We start from the raw sequence: 16,177 nt of genomic DNA, 5'->3' as shown, positions 1-16,177 counted from the left end.
CGGGTTTTCCGTCTTGCGAGGCATTCGTCTTGCGGGGCACCACTGTAATAGCTTTATAATACAGAAGATAGAGGTTAAACAGGAGCAAAGAAGTGAGATGGCTAAATATTCATCCCACAAGCAACCATTAAATCATATTACTCTTTCTTCTGCCCTGCACTCAACAGCATAAATATATAAATTGACTTTTAAAAGCACTAATGGCAAAGATACAAGGCACTTACTCAGATACCCGTAGAATGTTCTCTTGGCCTTCTTCAACTGAAATTTTAACATGATCCTTCACATGTTCTGCAGTAAGCAAGGCTCCTAAAATACAGTATTTGTTGATTAAAAGAGGAAATATTTCATAAGTCATATTTTTTGAAGGGATTGAGATTAAACTCAACACTTCTCTCATCACTTGAAGACCGATACTCTCAGGAAAGAAATCAGTTTATTCCTGTTGGCTATTTTTCCTGGCAGCAATTAGGGTTGAAGAGAAGGGGGAAAGCCTTGACTAGTTTACAGTAATGACCTCAGTAGGGAATGGCTGTAAATTCACTTACCAGCACTATCTCAAAATTCAAAATGCTGCATCACAACACTATACTAAATGCATGATCCAAACAAATCTTTATCTTTAAGCCCTGCAGATTTCAATGGGAGCAGGTTAAACCTAAACCTAAAGCAGCTATTCTGTTTGTCTGCAATACACACTAACAGTTCTAAACTTCCAAGGACTGCTGTTAAGGTCACATCTGTCTAAAAATTTTGGATGCTTGGATTTTAAGCACTCCCCTGGTAGCTATAGGTGACAAGAACTGCTTGCAGGTGAGTAGGCTGGTGCAAGAGGGATGAAGTTTCCTATTGCTCCTCCCAAGCAAGCAGCCAGAGGGAAGCCCCTCCTTCACAATCAGCTAGAAATGCAGAGGGTTGCTGCAGGAGGCAATGAACTCTGTCACTCCTCTACTAGCCCACAGCAAGATAGTAAAACAAGTATTTCAGGCTAGTAACTGTTTGTGGCTTATTTACAAGATTTGTCTTAATTTTAAAAAACATAAAAATCCAATGCATGTCTATTTGGCAGTAAGTCCTGGTTACAGTTTTAGTGAATCTAAACAAAAGATCCTCAAGTTCACTTAAGTTACGTTTATCATTTTGTTATTGTGCAGCTTTGACACTTCTATAAGTACCACTAGTTTCAATATACCAAATAAGTGTGCATTAGATTAAAGTTCAAATTCTAAATAGTCTTAGGCAAAATTATTTGGTGTTAAGTCCTGTAAAATTAAGAGGAATGCCTGAACAAACTTGCATCCACACTGTTAAAATACTCAGTGTTTTTCTACATTAGACTCAAAAGACTTGCAGCCTAACTCAGTCCAACTCAGCATTCATGCATTCATATTATTTCAGGTCAAGGTTTTGGTTTCGGTTTTTTAAAAAAGAGGGACAAAGAGAGAGAAACACACAAGCATTGTTTCTGGGTGAACATCTTCCTGCATTGTGTCCATAGCATAAGCACACTTGCTTCAGTGGAGCTTACTTCTCAGTAAGCATTCTTAGGATTAAGTTGCACAACAAAATATGAATGTTTTAACTTTACTTATATTAAGTAGAACAATATTTATGGTACAATATTTAATATGCTGAATTTGCAGTATTATTAAGGAGTGTTATTGCAGGCAAGTGCACATTATTTAAGACTACATGAGTTATTTCAGGAGGCAGGATGAGAAGCTATAATTACAATTCAGAAATCCCATGACTGAGCATAAAATCCTCCTGAGCTACGCCCCACTATGTCTAAAAGCAGCGCCAATTCACTAACGCAATGGCATTTATAGAATTTCATATAGAGAGAGATGCTCAGAATTTACTTTTTCTCTCTGTCTTGCACTACGTGGACCAACTCCCTGGGTTTGGTGCTGCTTGATGGCATCTACACATCGTATAGACTGTAAAGATCTACAGTGAAGGAGTGAGGTGCCTTTTCTGATGCTAAGTCCGGTGCCACTCAAAGTGGCCATGCATTATTCTCGATGACCCCGATTGGTATTGAACAGGGTGGCTGTGAAGGGCGTGAAGGAATCACTAATCCGGAGTCCCAGGCATGCTAGGTTCCGATGCTTGTGGCCTATATATACTCCAGATTAGAAGATCCTCCAGCTGTCCAGCTCGGCGCCACGTGTCAGCCCCTTTCAGTCGAGCTCGGCCCACCCACCAGCCCACCCCCTTTCTCCCTTTGCCTGCTTATGCACACATTGAAGGGAAGGGAGGCTCCCATTTAAAATAATGCAGCTGGCAACTACAAATTCACTTTTGGCAGGTGGATTATGGGTATGTTCTGTCTCCACATGCGTGGTTGTTACTCCAGATTGGGTATTTGGCTCTCGAGCCCCCAGTTTCTGCCTGCCCTTGCCGGCCTCTTCCCACCATCTCAAGCCCTTTCTCGCCCACCCCCCTCTGCCCTCCGTCCCCTTTCGCCCGCCTCGACCCTCTCTCCCTCGGCCCAGAGAAGGGGGGGAAATGCGGCGAGGCGCGTCTCGCTCTGCCCTTGGCTTTGGAAAAGTCCCCGCTGCCAGGCGGGCGAGCTGGAGGATGAATGGACAGGCGAGGCGCCGCCGCCGCCGCCTGACGCAACATGGCAGCCACACGCCCCGCTCCACCAGCCCCACCGGAGGGGCTGTCCGCTGGCCTCCTCCCGCGTCCAAATCCCGTGTAGGAAAAGAGGGGCAGCCCTTACCGAGAGGGACGTCCGAGGGGTTCACCGTCAAGCTCAGCGCCATTCCGGCGGCGGCGGCAGCAGGCAGAAAGGACCGGGCAGGAGCGCGGCGACTGGCAGCGAGGCTGAAGACGCGGCCCTCCCCTTTCCCGGCTCTGCTCCCGCCTCTCGAGTAGAGGCAGCAGCGCCGCCTCCTGCTTCGGCTCCCGGCTGGTCACAAGGCGTGACGCCTGCGCGTCTTCCTCCCCGGAGGAGGCCGAGAGGCTCTTCCCCGCCCACAAGCCCGTAACTCTCGAAGCGCGTTTCTCCTAAACCGTAAATCCCTTCTCGCCTTGTCAGCCGCGGCTCCTCCCCTCAGAAAAGAACGAGGGGCGGCCGCAGGCGCTTCACGCGATTGCTCTTCATACGTTACGTGGCAGGCGCGGGTTTGGAAGCGCGTGTGGCTGCTCGTCACGCAGCCGCGTACAGTATCCTTGTCGAGGACACACGTGGCGGGTTTGGGGGCTGTCAAGTAGCTCCGAGGCAGCTGGGATATTGGCAGCTTCTTCAGAAGCTGGTGCCTGAAAGGGCAAAATCTGCGACCTTCATTTCAAACCTTGGTCTTCTGTAAAGACGATGGGGCATGGGCAATGCTGCGTCATTGTCACTGATGGGCTATGACTATTGTTATTTTATTTTAGGTTGCAATTCTAACCAATAGTAAGGGTTCATAGCAGATACTCCTCACTTTCCCATTATCCTCCTAGGCTAGGCCTAGGTGGACATTCTTCATCATCACTCTTTTAGATTATTGAACGTTTCCCTAATGAACAAGAACCTGTCATAATACTGCTAAATAAAATACAATTAGAACACTAAAAATACTAGGATTTAAGTGGCTTCTTCCTCTATGCCTACTTAACTGGGGCTTACCTTGTTTATGAACCTTCCATATGATTTAAGCAAACTAGAAAGTGGGAAATCTGGGGTAATTTGTACAAAAGGTGTGATTTCCAACTTTTGAGGTGTTGCAGTGAGAATTCTGCCTGGAGCTGTAACACAAGCTAAACACATCAGTTGTGATCCAGACTCCTTTGTACAGAGGGGATAATTATTTTACATGAGAAGGGAAATGTTGGTGGATTAAACTCTCTCTCTTCCTGTGCTGCAGTCTTGATCCAAATTGTTTCCCAATCTCCCCTAGACTGCTTCTAATGAAATAAAAATACTTCCTGGTTTGTTCCATGATATGCAAACCAGAAAACGATGAATAAGGGCTTCCTGCAAAATAAGAAGACAAACCAGTTTCCAGATTCAGACATAATGAAAAACTGATTTCCTAAAGCTGTGTGTGCAATGAGGAATGGGGAGAGAAGAAGAGGGAGCATCAAAGGGGCATCATGTCCCATTTCTGAGTCCAGTGTTAATTCCAAACAGACCATAAGACACATTTAAGAAATGGTAAATATTTAATTTTCACAGTCATTTTAATCCACTCAAGACACATTGTGCTTTCAGTGTATAAAAGCTGAAATACATTTGTCTATAGCCTCTTCGTACGTGAATTGAACAAAGGGGGCATCATACAGCTGGTCAAGCATTGTATGAATGTTTGAACTCAAGAAGCCTAGCATAAGCAGTAGGTAAGCAGTGTAGCCCTGTTCCCCAGTCATCACGAGGCGCCCCCCCCTTGAGTGATTCACGTGTGAACAAGGTTTATAAACAGGTGATTTATTTTGCACCATTAAATATAATGGTACTTACAGTTTTTTGCTCTCAAGTTGTCAAGGAAATGTGATTGTGTAAAGATTTGATCATTCAACAGGAATGTGTATAGATTAATAACAATAAACACAGTAATGGGGCAATATAACATTTTAGAACTATGCTAAGTGAAGTAACCTACTGTTCCAAATGAAAACCAAATTTAATGCCTGTTGTAACCTATGGGTGGCAGGGAGAGGAAATTACAGAATGAAACTTTGATCCAGTTCCATAAGCCATTACCAATTCCAGCTAAGAATAATAATAGCTGAAGCTCCTTCCCAATCAAGTGGAATGCACCATGCTTTGTATTTTAAGGCACAAGAGCTTGTTTAACCGTCTCAGGAACTCGACTGGCATAATAGTCATGGTTTTTCAAAGCAGCAAGGACACCTCCTGAATTCATATGCTTGATGTCTTTGTTATAACAAAAGAAATTCCCATGAATATCAGTGAGCTTGCCTGAAAGAAAAAGAAGAGGTTAGCCTTTAAACACAGCAGCTCTATTTCTACAAAGGAAGGGGATTGTAGAAACACAGTAAGTTGCCTTATACCAATTCAGACCATTACTCAATCTAACTCAGTATTGTCTACTCTGACTGGAAGCAGCTCTCCATGGTTTCAGACAGAAGTCTCTCCCAGCCATACCTGGAAGTGCCAGGGATTTAACTTTGGATGTTCTGCATACAAAGCAGATCTTCTACCACTGAGGTATGGCTCTTCCAAGGTTATTTGGTAAAGGAACTGAACTCTCCTTTTCCATACCTTGGTTATCTAAATTTATTTCCCTCCATTACATAATCCCATTTTAGCATAATTGATAATTCATTTATTTAATTGATTTATAATCAACTCTTTAAGAGAAATCTCGACAAAGTAGCTCACAAGCATACACTCCAAATATTATAGATACTGAAAAATATTAAAATATTCATATTCATGAGTATGCCAGTAACAAAAACCAGAAAAAACCTAACCACAAAATATAACTGGCCTATAATTCAGCAATATAGTTGCTATGTCAAAGAAACTCAGTAGCCACAGCAAAGAATTTAGCACATAGGTCTTCCTGTATGTGCAACTAGTTTCATCAAATGTTTCAACTAACTGTTGAAAGAAATGGAATGACTGCAATAGTGAGTTCAAGTGGTTTTGTATCCTTGCTTGCTTATTTATTTGCACTTGAGAAGATATGCCAACAAATGTGAGTGTAAATTAAATCATAACTTCAATACTACCTCATATAAAAATTGCATGGTAAAACAACCCAAAATAGAAAGGCAGTTTTAGGTTATTGTCTAATATATATGTGTACACAGACAAACATGCTGTGTTATCATACATAGACAATATTACAAAATGTAGAGCAGCATCTGAAAACCTTTTCGTTTCATTTATTCCAGTGTATCTATTGACTCACCTCCTACTGCATGTAAAATAGCTTCTGGTGCACATGTGTCCCACTTCTTGCAACCAGCGCTGGCAAATACATAAGCAGATGCCTTGCCTTCCACAAGTTGAATGATCTGTCATGAACAAAGTTACAGTCACCATGTAGGCAATTGCATTTACAGGCAAACTCTCCCTGTATGAGTTTGGATGATCAAATTTCAACTTAATAAGGCAAGATGGACCTAGGCTTTGGCCCATTAACACAGTCCCTTCACTCCTCCCTTGGTGTGAACCAACCAACCAAGTCGTCTTTCATTAAATGTAGCTTCTTATTTCATTCAAAATGAGTATCTATTTATAGTTACTACTAACACTTTTGAAATAAGGCAACACATTAAACCAAAGTTTGAAATCATTTCAAAACCATGGCTTCTTCCAAAGCTGTTAAACATCATTCCTCGTTAGCATAGAACAGTTACTATAGTTAAAGGAAGATGTTCTGCATGTGGAAAAATGCTTCCTCACAACACCCTGAACATCTTTACAGTGAGTAGGGCGGCACAGTTTTCAGTTGGTGATGATTAACTATGTACACTATGCATCTGTAGCAACCAGCTTCTGTGGATGCAGAGTTCGATACATTTTTGATTCAGTGAAGCTATCCCAATATTTCAATGGTCATTTTTACATAGCGAACAATTTATCTGAAATTCAGGAGAAATGACCCTCCTCCACAGGGAATTATTGATGGGTCGGTTGAAGTTGCTTCATTTGCCCAAGAAAGCCAAAACTCCATTGCTCGAAAACAACAACAAACCTATGACTTAGTCATAAGGTGTTTTCGTTTTTTTAATGTGCAAAACCCCTAAAAGCACTAGAAGCAGGCAGATCATTTTGAAGGCCACTTCCTAAATTATCTCCATCCTATCAAGGATTAGTACGTCTCAAAGTCCCATCAGAAGCTAAAACAATTCACATTTCTTCCTAACACTTGCATATCCCACCATATAATGTGAGAAGAGGTTTAGTTTAGCAGTGAAAGGGAAGCAACAGTGGCACCCTACTGACAGTGGGAGAGATGGAGTCAAGTGGCAACAAGGTCAGGTGAACTCTAGGTTGGTGGCAAACCTGCAGGTGTATACACACCTGCAAGCCTGCCAGTGTCAACTGGAGATCCCTCAACCTCTCTGCAACCTCACCTTGCCCATCCCTGTCGTGGGAAGCAGCAGCACTGCCAGCAGCATAAAGAAATTGCTACCACTACAGCTGATGGCTTAAACCCTGTACACATTCTCATGGAAAGGATGTTCTGCAGTACAGCTCACTAAGAGCAATCGTATTTTTTGGTCCTAATCTTTTTAAAAAAACATTATTTTTCTAAAAATCGAAACAAAATTATCTCCACACCTTATTTCCTGCACCGCCAACTCTCACCACATGATCAGGGTTCATGGCACTAATGCAATCGTTGACCAGCTTGCTGCTGTGTGACCGTGTGGTGGTGATAATATGCTTCCCAGCTGGAGCCTCCTTCAGCTGAAATCCAAAGGCACCCAAACCTAGGACTCCCCAGATTGTCCTGCCCAGGACTGCATCTGCACCCGCCTGCGAAAAAGGTACAAAAAGTTCAGACACTGCAATGATGCCTTTCGTCATAAACTACGGTTTTAAAAAGAAAGTAACACAGATGATCGCTGGAAGTACTGCACTTATGCTGTGGAAAGAAAACAAAACTTATTTAATAGCATTACTCTTATTTTTGCCTCTTTTTCCATTAACATGCAAGTTCCATCCCTGGTAGGGATTGTATTTTTATGATTAGTGAAGAAATAGAGTCAGGACTCTGTGATTCTTTTCCCGAGTTACAGCAGTATGAGGTCTACTTTTGCCCCATAATAACATATAACGTCTCAGAACACTTCGTAAGATAATATTACTTCCTCCAAAACTTCCTAAAGGGGAAATAGAATCCCACTAATGGTACTAAGCCAACTGTTTCTCTTTCTGATATACAATCTTTATTTGCTTTCCCAAACATTTTATCTTTTACTCCAGTCATTGTACCATCAAGCTCACTTACTCAATTACCTTTATAATTTAGTGATTTTTTTCTCCATGTAAATGAGACAAAGATCCAGGTTTTACCCAGACTGTTAAGTACAGCAGCTCTATCCCCATCATCCATAGGAGGTAATCTCTGCACAGCATCCAGAAATACTTCCAGCCTTCAAACCTAATCTCAGCAGACCACAGCATACAGTGCGTTACTTTATAACAAAACAACTCAAGAATTCCTGATGTTATATATGAAAAGTTTTCCCTGACTCTACAACAAGATTGCAGATAAGCCCTGATTGTGGGCATAGCATTTGCCTAGTGGGATTTAGTAAGAAAGAGTTGATCCTTCCCTTAGAAATAATACTTTGCCTGGTTTTGTGCACTTCCTTTTATCTATACATACACCATTATCCAGCAGCAGCTAGGGGAATCAGGCAATTTGTTTGATACTTTTCAGCAAATCAAGGCATCTCCTACCTCGTAGTTATAATAGGGTTGGTTAATGACTCCTGCTATTGCTTTTCCTCCATAAGCAATTCCGATAAGAACTGTCACATGATCAAGAAGTCCTGAAAGAGGGAATAAAGAGTTGTAGCTTGAAACGTCTTCTAACTTTTGTCATCTGTCTCATATCAAGCGTTTTTCTCAGCATAGGGTTAGACCAGGCATAACCAGGGTGGTGGTCCCCAGGTGTTGAGGGGGAAAACTCCCATCACCCATTTCCATCACCCAAGTTATAGGGGGCCCTTGGGAGTGGGAGTCAAGCAACACCCCAAGGGCACAATCTGGGCTACCCCCCGAGTTAGATTTACAGTTTCAGAATATTTAGAACATGATAATATAATAGAAACTTGCTGCATGTATATTTATTATATTACATTTATACCCTACCTTTCATCCATGATGAAATTCAAGATGGTGAACCTATTGTTCTCAGCACTCTCTCCTATCCAGACACTGCTGCACCTGCTTATCTTGAGCAAGTTTCCTGCACCTTGTCTCTTTATTTCTTATATACTGTTTTTTTATTGTGCTACACTCAAAGGCTGCCAACTCTAGACAAGCAAGAGGTGTTGGCTATCACTCATTAAAATTCACTAAAATCAAGATTCATTTTAAAAAGGAAGAGCTAAGACAGGCCCAAATTCTCACAACATAGCTTGGCAGAAATAGGGCTTCCCTGAATGTGGCTAGCAATTGACAGTACAATCCTATACATGTCTACTCAGAAGTAAGTCACATTGAGTTCAGTGGGACTAACTTCCAGATGAAGGGGATATAGGACTGTAGGTTTAGTCAATTAACAAAGAATGAATAAATCACCCAGCTGATTTGGTTTCACAGTCCAATTTCTATTATCAAACCCAATCTTCTACAGCTTTTTCAGGTAATGGTGACCTCTACCTGTCCACTTATCGCTGGTAAATGTCACACATTAACTCAATATGACTTTGGCATTGTGCTTAATAAAACAAAAGTGCATACTCAATGCGAATGCACTGAAAGAAAAAGCAAACCTTCTGTGTATTCTTTGGTTCCATCCAGAGGGTCGACCCATACAACAAGCTTTGAAAGGAAACAAAACAAAGGAGAGTTTCAAGCAGAGATACAGACTTGATATCAAAAGCATAGCTAGCAAGAAAGAAGAAAAGAAATTGTGAAGTGCATCTTCACTTGGAGCAACTGCAAATTGCCTCATCACTGCTGAATAAGAAATCTTTTTATGGTTAAGGATTAATGTTAGTTTTAGTTTATCCAAATGTATGCCTTTCTTCACACAGTCAGAAATCCCAAACCAATTTACAAAACCAATGACATATTAAATATATTGTACAATAAAAGATATTTTGCGACAGTACAAATACACTAGAACGGCTCACCCAGAAAAGTCATCTAACAATATAAAACAAACCATCCCACCTGTGTAAGAACACACACCAAAAAACAGCCACCAAAAGCCAGACTCCTGGTGCTATCCAAATGCCTGTAAGAATAAAAATGCAATCGCCTCGCCCAGGAAGGATAACAAAATTGACACCAGACAAACTTCCCTTGGGAAGAGTGTTCCGTAACTGGGGTGACATCTAATTCAATAATTAGATGAACCTTTAGTTATTAGTACCTCTTCTTCTTTAATGTTTGTATACTGCTGTGGACAGGCTTTCTTCAATATCTCCTCACACTGGCCATTCTCAAGTAACTCTTCATCTACATCTTCAGAGGGAAGATCCTGATGTAAAAAGAAGAGAGAGATGCACAGTTAAGGTTAATAATACTGAGACGGGTACATAAGTATTTGCCGGTTCACCATGCATAAACCTACGTAATATTGGGTAACATGAGAAAGAAATAGTGGTGGTTTGTGTGTGTGTGGATTGACAAATCTCTCTTTTTGGGGCTTAAAAAAATTATAAGCTATGAAGAGGCAGCAATAAGAAAAAAACCGAGGACATTTTATTTGCTTTTTACTAATTGTCTCAATCAATTGCTGCTTTTATAAATTGCTGTTGGTGTATTGCTGCTGCTGCTGGTTTTTGAGTGGATTGTGGTTTTATTGCTGTTCTATTGCATTTTTATACATTTCTGTACACCACAATTGTGCCCTACAAAGTATCAAACCAGGCAAGCATGAACAGCACATGCTGGATTTTAGTGTCCTCACCTCTTCACCGATGATCGTGAGCTTAGGAAACTTCCGTGCCAAAGAGGAACAAATGCTCATCTGCACCAGCCGGTCAGCCTTGGTCTGCAGGTCATTAGCTCCTGACTGTTCAGATAGAATAGAATAGATAGAAGAGGTTGACAGTCAAAGCTATGATGTGGCCCAAACAGAATACTAACTTCCTTCCTTTCTCAGCTTGTAAACTATGACAAGAGGCCATGGTAATCTTGTGAATCTGTGGGGTTCTATGGCCCAGCAAATCTTTCCATGTTCCACCAAAGGGAAGGTGCCTTTTTTCGTGGAATGCTTTAGACTTAGATAAGTTTGCATGTTTGCATATCTAACTAGCAGTCATCTAGTGAATGTTTCAAAGCACTGTAAAATATATGTATAAATATATGTACCAAATAAGGTACTCATTTTTATATTCCTGAAACAGATGTTTCCTTTAACCACCAATTCATACCGAACATGTTTTCTTTCTTTCTTTTTTTTCATACCGAACATGTTTTCTAGGACTTGCCAATCAGAAGATCAGCGGTTCAAATCCCCACGACGGGGTGAGCTCCCGTTGCTCGGTCCCAGCTCCTGCCAACCTAGCAGTTCGAAAGCACATCAAAGTGCAAGTAGATAAATAGGGAAGGTAAATGGCGTTTCCGTGTGCTTCTCTGGTTCGCCAGAAGCAGCTTAGTCATGCTGGCCACATGACCCGGAAGCTGTACGCTGGCTCCCTCAGCCAGTAAAGCGAGATGAGTGCCACAACCCCAGAGTCGGCCACAACTGGACCTAATGGTCAGGGGTCCCTTTACCTTTACTATTTTTATTTTTAAAATGTAAAAATTGGATTTTATGTAAAGATGTTTTTGTTAAGGTGCAATAAAAGGTAGATCAGAATTAGACTCCTGGCCTTGAAACAAGATGCATAAACTTAAGCATTCATAAGCACCACCATAGTGCGGTGTTTGGAGTGTTGAACTAGGCTGGGGAGACCCAGGTTCCAATCCCCACTCAGCCATTAAGTTCACTGCATCACTGTGTGAGCCAGTAACCATCTTTCTACTTAACTGACCTCACAGAGTTGTTGTGAGGATAAAATGGGAGAAGAACTAGTTATGCCACCTTGAGCTCCTTGAAGGAAAGACAGGATATACATGATGATAAATAAAACACCAGTCACAATGTTCAGCACGTAAAGAAGACTTATACAAAGGACCATCCAGCTTAATATTATCAAGATAGACTGGCGGTGGGTCTCCATGGTTTCATACAAGGATGTCTCCCAGCCCTACCAGAAGATAGTGGGGTTAAACCTACGACCTTCTGCATGCACAACATGATGCTCTACTAGTGAGCTATGGCTGTTCTGCAGAGAGAAAACATGTGTGCAAAAAAAAATCACAAACACCACAGTGAAGAATCTCTTTGAATCACTTACTTTGATGGAATTGGCAAGAAAGGGTCAATACTTGGGTTTTATCAGCTCTTGTATCCTAGATTATTGCCTATGGAATCCTGCAAAGTCAAGCATTTTTCAAAGCCTAGAACTTTAAAATGTCCCAGAAGCCTAGGAAAGCAGGCATCTGCAGAGTCTCTATACCAGGCATAGGCAAACTCAGTCCTCCAGATGTTTTGAGACTACAATTCCCATCATCCCTGACCACTGGTCCTGTTAGCTAGGGATGATGGGAGTTGTAGTCCCAAAACATCTGGAGGGGTGAGCTTGCCTATGCCTGCTCTATACTGTACTAGAATCTACAGGGATAGCCAGCAAAATGATTCAGAAAGAGAAAGTTGGCAGGTGGATTCACAGTAACGTGGGCCATGATTTCTGATTACAGTTCAGGCAACTAATGCATTTCCCAGCACCCCATGGCCTATCTGAAAATAGCAATTCAGAATAGGCCCCCACTGAACACTGAGAGGTTTGTTTCTGAGATAAGCATGCATAGAATTCTGCTACATGTTCTACTGGGGTTGATCATTAATGCAATGCACACTTACCTAGGAGTAAGTCCCACCAGACTAAATTGGAACTTATTTCTGAAGAGGCATGCATAGGAGTGTGCTGACAGTTACCTTCTCAACTACGCCCAGATCTCCTCCGGCCATGACTTTCCTCACAATTGTTCCTGCTTTATTAGCAACAGAATATGCCGAGGCCACAAGACGCATCAATACAGTTGGACTGGAAGACATGCTTACTGCACGGAAGAAGGGATAAAAATCTTTTGAGTGCCACCATCATCTCCCCAAACAAACACGTTACAAGCTTAGCACAAAAATATTCAGTGGGAAAAATGAATAGTGCATTAGAAGTGGGCGACATATGCTGTATTTTTCTTTCAGAGATATTGTGAGGCACAACTCGCCCACCTAGAAATATTCTTTGCTCCTTCTGTGCCCCCTCAGAATTCTTTTCTGTTTCTACCACTGTTGCCTTGATGTTGACTAAAGAAGAATGAATGGGTGAGAAGATGAAATTCACATTTATTGTTCGGCCCACTTTTGCCTCCGGCCCTGCCCACCACTACCATGTGGCTCCTGAAAGCTTGCTGAGAAGCAAATGCAGCACTGAGGCTGAAAGGTTCACCATCCCTGAAATAAATAATCAGGTAAATAAATGATTTAGTAATGCCTGCATAGCACTGTGAAGTAGTGTCATGGCTGTGAAAAGGAAAGGCTAAATGTAAACTCCACAGAACATTTTATTGTGCTTAGAAAAGGCAAGAATGTGCAAGCTTTAAACTAGTTTTATTATTACATAAAGATACGTCTCCACGGACTCCCTTTGTTTGCTTTCCTCGCTTATTCTCAGAGGTATTCATTACCTTTGATCCAGTTATGCAACTAACTGCTTTTCTACCTTCGGAAATTCCTTACCCAACTCACGTTGCTAAACCTGCTCAAAAATATAGATATATATTGTCTTCTCTCCTCTTTTAAAAGAAAAAAAAACTCACAGATGACAGTGTGTACTTCAACATTTGCATTGGAAGGTAAAAAACTGCAGTTTAGCTAAAAGGGGCCTTTCTGGAAGTGATAGGCCACAATCCCATGATCCTTCAGGACAGAGGTAAGGAACCTTTTTCAGACTGAGAGCCACAAATCCTTCGGGACAACCTTCCAATGGCCACATGCCAGTAGCGGGCAGGGCCAGGGGCAAAACTTGAGTGGAACAACACCTGTAAATTTTACCTTTGTAGTTTACACATGCACACCTCTGTCCTCCATGCAGGAAATCAAGATGGATTATTCAATGACATACTCCAGCCAAGACAAGCACTCAAGGAGGGTGGAGAAGCAGGGGTGGTGAGAGGTGTGACTTGAAAAAATAAAGTGTGGCTGGGCAGAGGCTTAAGGGCCAGACAGAAAGGTACAGGAGGGTCACATCCCCACATAATCCTAACCCCACCTGCCTGGGCCTGAGGTTAAAAGTGCTTGTGCATACCCAACAGATCTTTCACCCGCTGCAAGTGCAAAACACACAGTCTGAAACTCTACCTGTTTAAACACAGTCCTATTATGTACAGTGAGGTTTACTCCCAGATAAGGGTGCACAGGGCTGCAATCTTCTGCTGGGGCGGTGAGAGGCAAACCTGAAATGATATTAAGCATGACAAAAGCCCTATTGTGGATATATCACAAAGTGCTTGGCAGATATATAACTTATGTGACTGATAGTATTATTCTGACCACTACACAAAGCTATACTTTTATCCTACATTAATTGATCTAGAATTCACATGTAGGATTTGCTTGACAGTGAAAATAGTAGAAATTTCACATTGATTTCTGTGGTTTCTTATGAACAAATAATAATGTTTTTAAAACATGCCATTCCGGGCCAGCCTAGGCAACATATACTAATGTTATATATTTGATGTTAGCCGCCCTGAGCCCGGTTTCGGCCGGGGTGGGCGCGATACAAATAAAAGTTTATTATTATTATTACTAGAGAGCGGCAAGGATCAACAGCAATTCCACGTCAGCTCATTACATTAATTTACGGTAATGTTAGGGAAAGCCCTGCCCCTTCTAAAAGACCAGCGAATTGCGCCTCGTTTTTCCCTGGAAGTTCAATGTGCTTCTCTCTCTTTCGCAATCGTGGAAATGCCTAGCGGGTGCAAATATCCCTCCCGTTGGTTCTCCGCCGCCCCATACGATCCCTGCAGCTGCTAAATAAATACTGGCACAAACATGACTATCTGTGTTACGCATTAAAGAAGGTGAGGGAAATATGAAAAGTGCATGCCTACCTGCCTTTGCAACAGCAGCTCTCCAAGCACACCTGCAACACAACCTCCCAGCCTGAATGCTAAACCCTCCCGTGACTTCCTCCCTCTAAGCCGCCTGTTCTCTCTCCGCCTCGTCTACCAGCATCGGCTGGGTCCTAAAGCCCATTCTATCCATTTCTCGTACACGTTTCTTTGCGGGTCGGATAGGAAAATACTCTAGAATTTACGTAGGATTCGCATGACGGTGAAAAACAGGCATTGAAATAGTAGAAATTTCACAGTGATTTCTGTGGTTTCTGATGAACAAATATTAATGTTTTTAAGACATGCCATTTCTGGCCAGCCTAGGCAACTGTCTCAATCTACCTAATGGTAGATTGCTACCATGTCCTTAAGGAGGAAGAAAAACTCTGACGAAGTGTGCATGCACACGAAAGCTCATACCAAGAACTAACTTAGTTGGTCTTTAAGGTGCTACTGGAAAGAAAAAATTTTTTTTTGTTTTTCCTATACACTGGTGTGCATTCCATAGAGTTCGATGCGGCTTACTCTCAAATAAATAAGAATAGGATTGTACTGTAATCTGAGGTGTGTGAAATGAAGCTTCTGAGTTATCTATTTACTCACCGTAGCAAATTGAGGTCAGATTGCAGAAACTCCTGAAACGGGCAGCGTCGACTATGTATGTGGTTTCTATTTAAAGGCAAATCTCTGAACTGTTCGACATTTTACAGAGTATATTATATTGCTTCTGCATAATAACGCTTTAGTAAAAAGCAGCTTTCTTAAAGTCAATGCGGAGCGTCCAGACTTAAAGATCTATGGATGTTTTACTCATCAAAACGATGCCGAGTTCAGTACAAGTAATAAGTGAGTCGTGGGTGGTGGATGGTAGACTTAGCGAATTCTACTGATGCTTGCAAATAAATGTGCATAGGATCGGGGCTTTAAGTTGAAAAGCATGTGCGATTCCTTTTAAGTGTGGATTGTTTTCTATTTTATAACTTTTCCTTTAAATGGGTAGCCCCTTTGAATTTCTTATGACAAATAGCCTTGATATAAGGTTTGTTTCCCCCCTCCTAAATGCAAAAATAAACACCGGCGGCAATATATCAGTCCTTGAACTGCAATAGGTGTGTGTTGCTGCTGTTGTTGTTGTTGTTGTTGTTGTTGTGTGTGTGTGTGTGTGTGTGTGTGTGCATGCGTCTCTTTTCTGTGGGTTGGGTTGCGGCTTCTCAAATAGCAAGGCAGCGTTGTGTGAAGCCTTTTTTGCTTACGACCTTCCCAGGGTGTCTTTGAAACTTCAGCACCCTCTCTCCCCTTCCAGCGTCTTAAACGTGCCACGAGCCGGTCTGTGCGATTTCCAGTCAAGAACTTTCT

The 16,177-nt window shown here is 41.9% G+C and overlaps 2 protein-coding genes across 8 annotated transcripts in view; both read right to left on the bottom strand.

Moving 5' to 3' along the window:
- EPRS1 (glutamyl-prolyl-tRNA synthetase 1) overlaps positions 1–3,323 on the bottom strand; it is a 40,301-nt gene extending 36,978 nt beyond the window's left edge. Inside the window, exons 1-2 of one of the 4 annotated variants that reach the window (XM_083604764.1) lie at positions 2,729–3,323; positions 225–309 (exon numbers count right to left, since the gene is read on the bottom strand). In XM_083604764.1, coding sequence (XP_083460890.1) covers positions 225–309; positions 2,729–2,771 — 128 coding nt within the window. In that variant the 5' untranslated portion in view covers positions 2,772–3,323. The remainder of the gene's footprint in view (positions 1–224; positions 310–2,728) is intronic. The other 3 variants (XM_083604765.1, XM_083604766.1, XM_083604767.1) reach the window with 3 other exon arrangements.
- Positions 3,324–4,136: 813 nt separating this feature from the next.
- On the bottom strand, positions 4,137–14,931 carry BPNT1 (3'(2'), 5'-bisphosphate nucleotidase 1). 4 transcript variants are annotated; one of them, XM_083605529.1, is made up of 10 exons: positions 14,819–14,931; positions 14,059–14,158; positions 12,639–12,763; positions 10,563–10,667; positions 10,023–10,130; positions 9,418–9,466; positions 8,378–8,469; positions 7,250–7,447; positions 5,871–5,976; positions 4,137–4,912 (listed from the first exon to the last, which is right to left on the bottom strand). In XM_083605529.1, the coding sequence occupies exons 3-10, from the start codon at positions 12,756–12,758 to the stop codon at positions 4,764–4,766; spliced, it is 927 nt and encodes a 308-aa protein (XP_083461655.1). In that variant the 5' UTR covers positions 12,759–12,763; positions 14,059–14,158; positions 14,819–14,931; the 3' UTR covers positions 4,137–4,763. The 4 variants fall into 4 exon arrangements, with proteins under 4 accessions (XP_083461655.1, XP_083461654.1, XP_083461657.1 ...); XM_083605528.1 differs by having other exon boundaries at positions 14,064–14,158; XM_083605531.1 differs by having other exon boundaries at positions 14,823–14,911.
- Between the last annotated feature and the right edge of the window lie 1,246 nt (positions 14,932–16,177).

Source organism: Podarcis filfolensis (genome assembly GCF_964270895.1).
Source record: "Podarcis filfolensis genome assembly, chromosome: 3".
In the NCBI taxonomy this organism is placed as follows: Eukaryota; Metazoa; Chordata; class Lepidosauria; order Squamata; family Lacertidae; genus Podarcis; species Podarcis filfolensis.
This window is presented reverse-complemented; position numbering and strand designations above follow the sequence as displayed.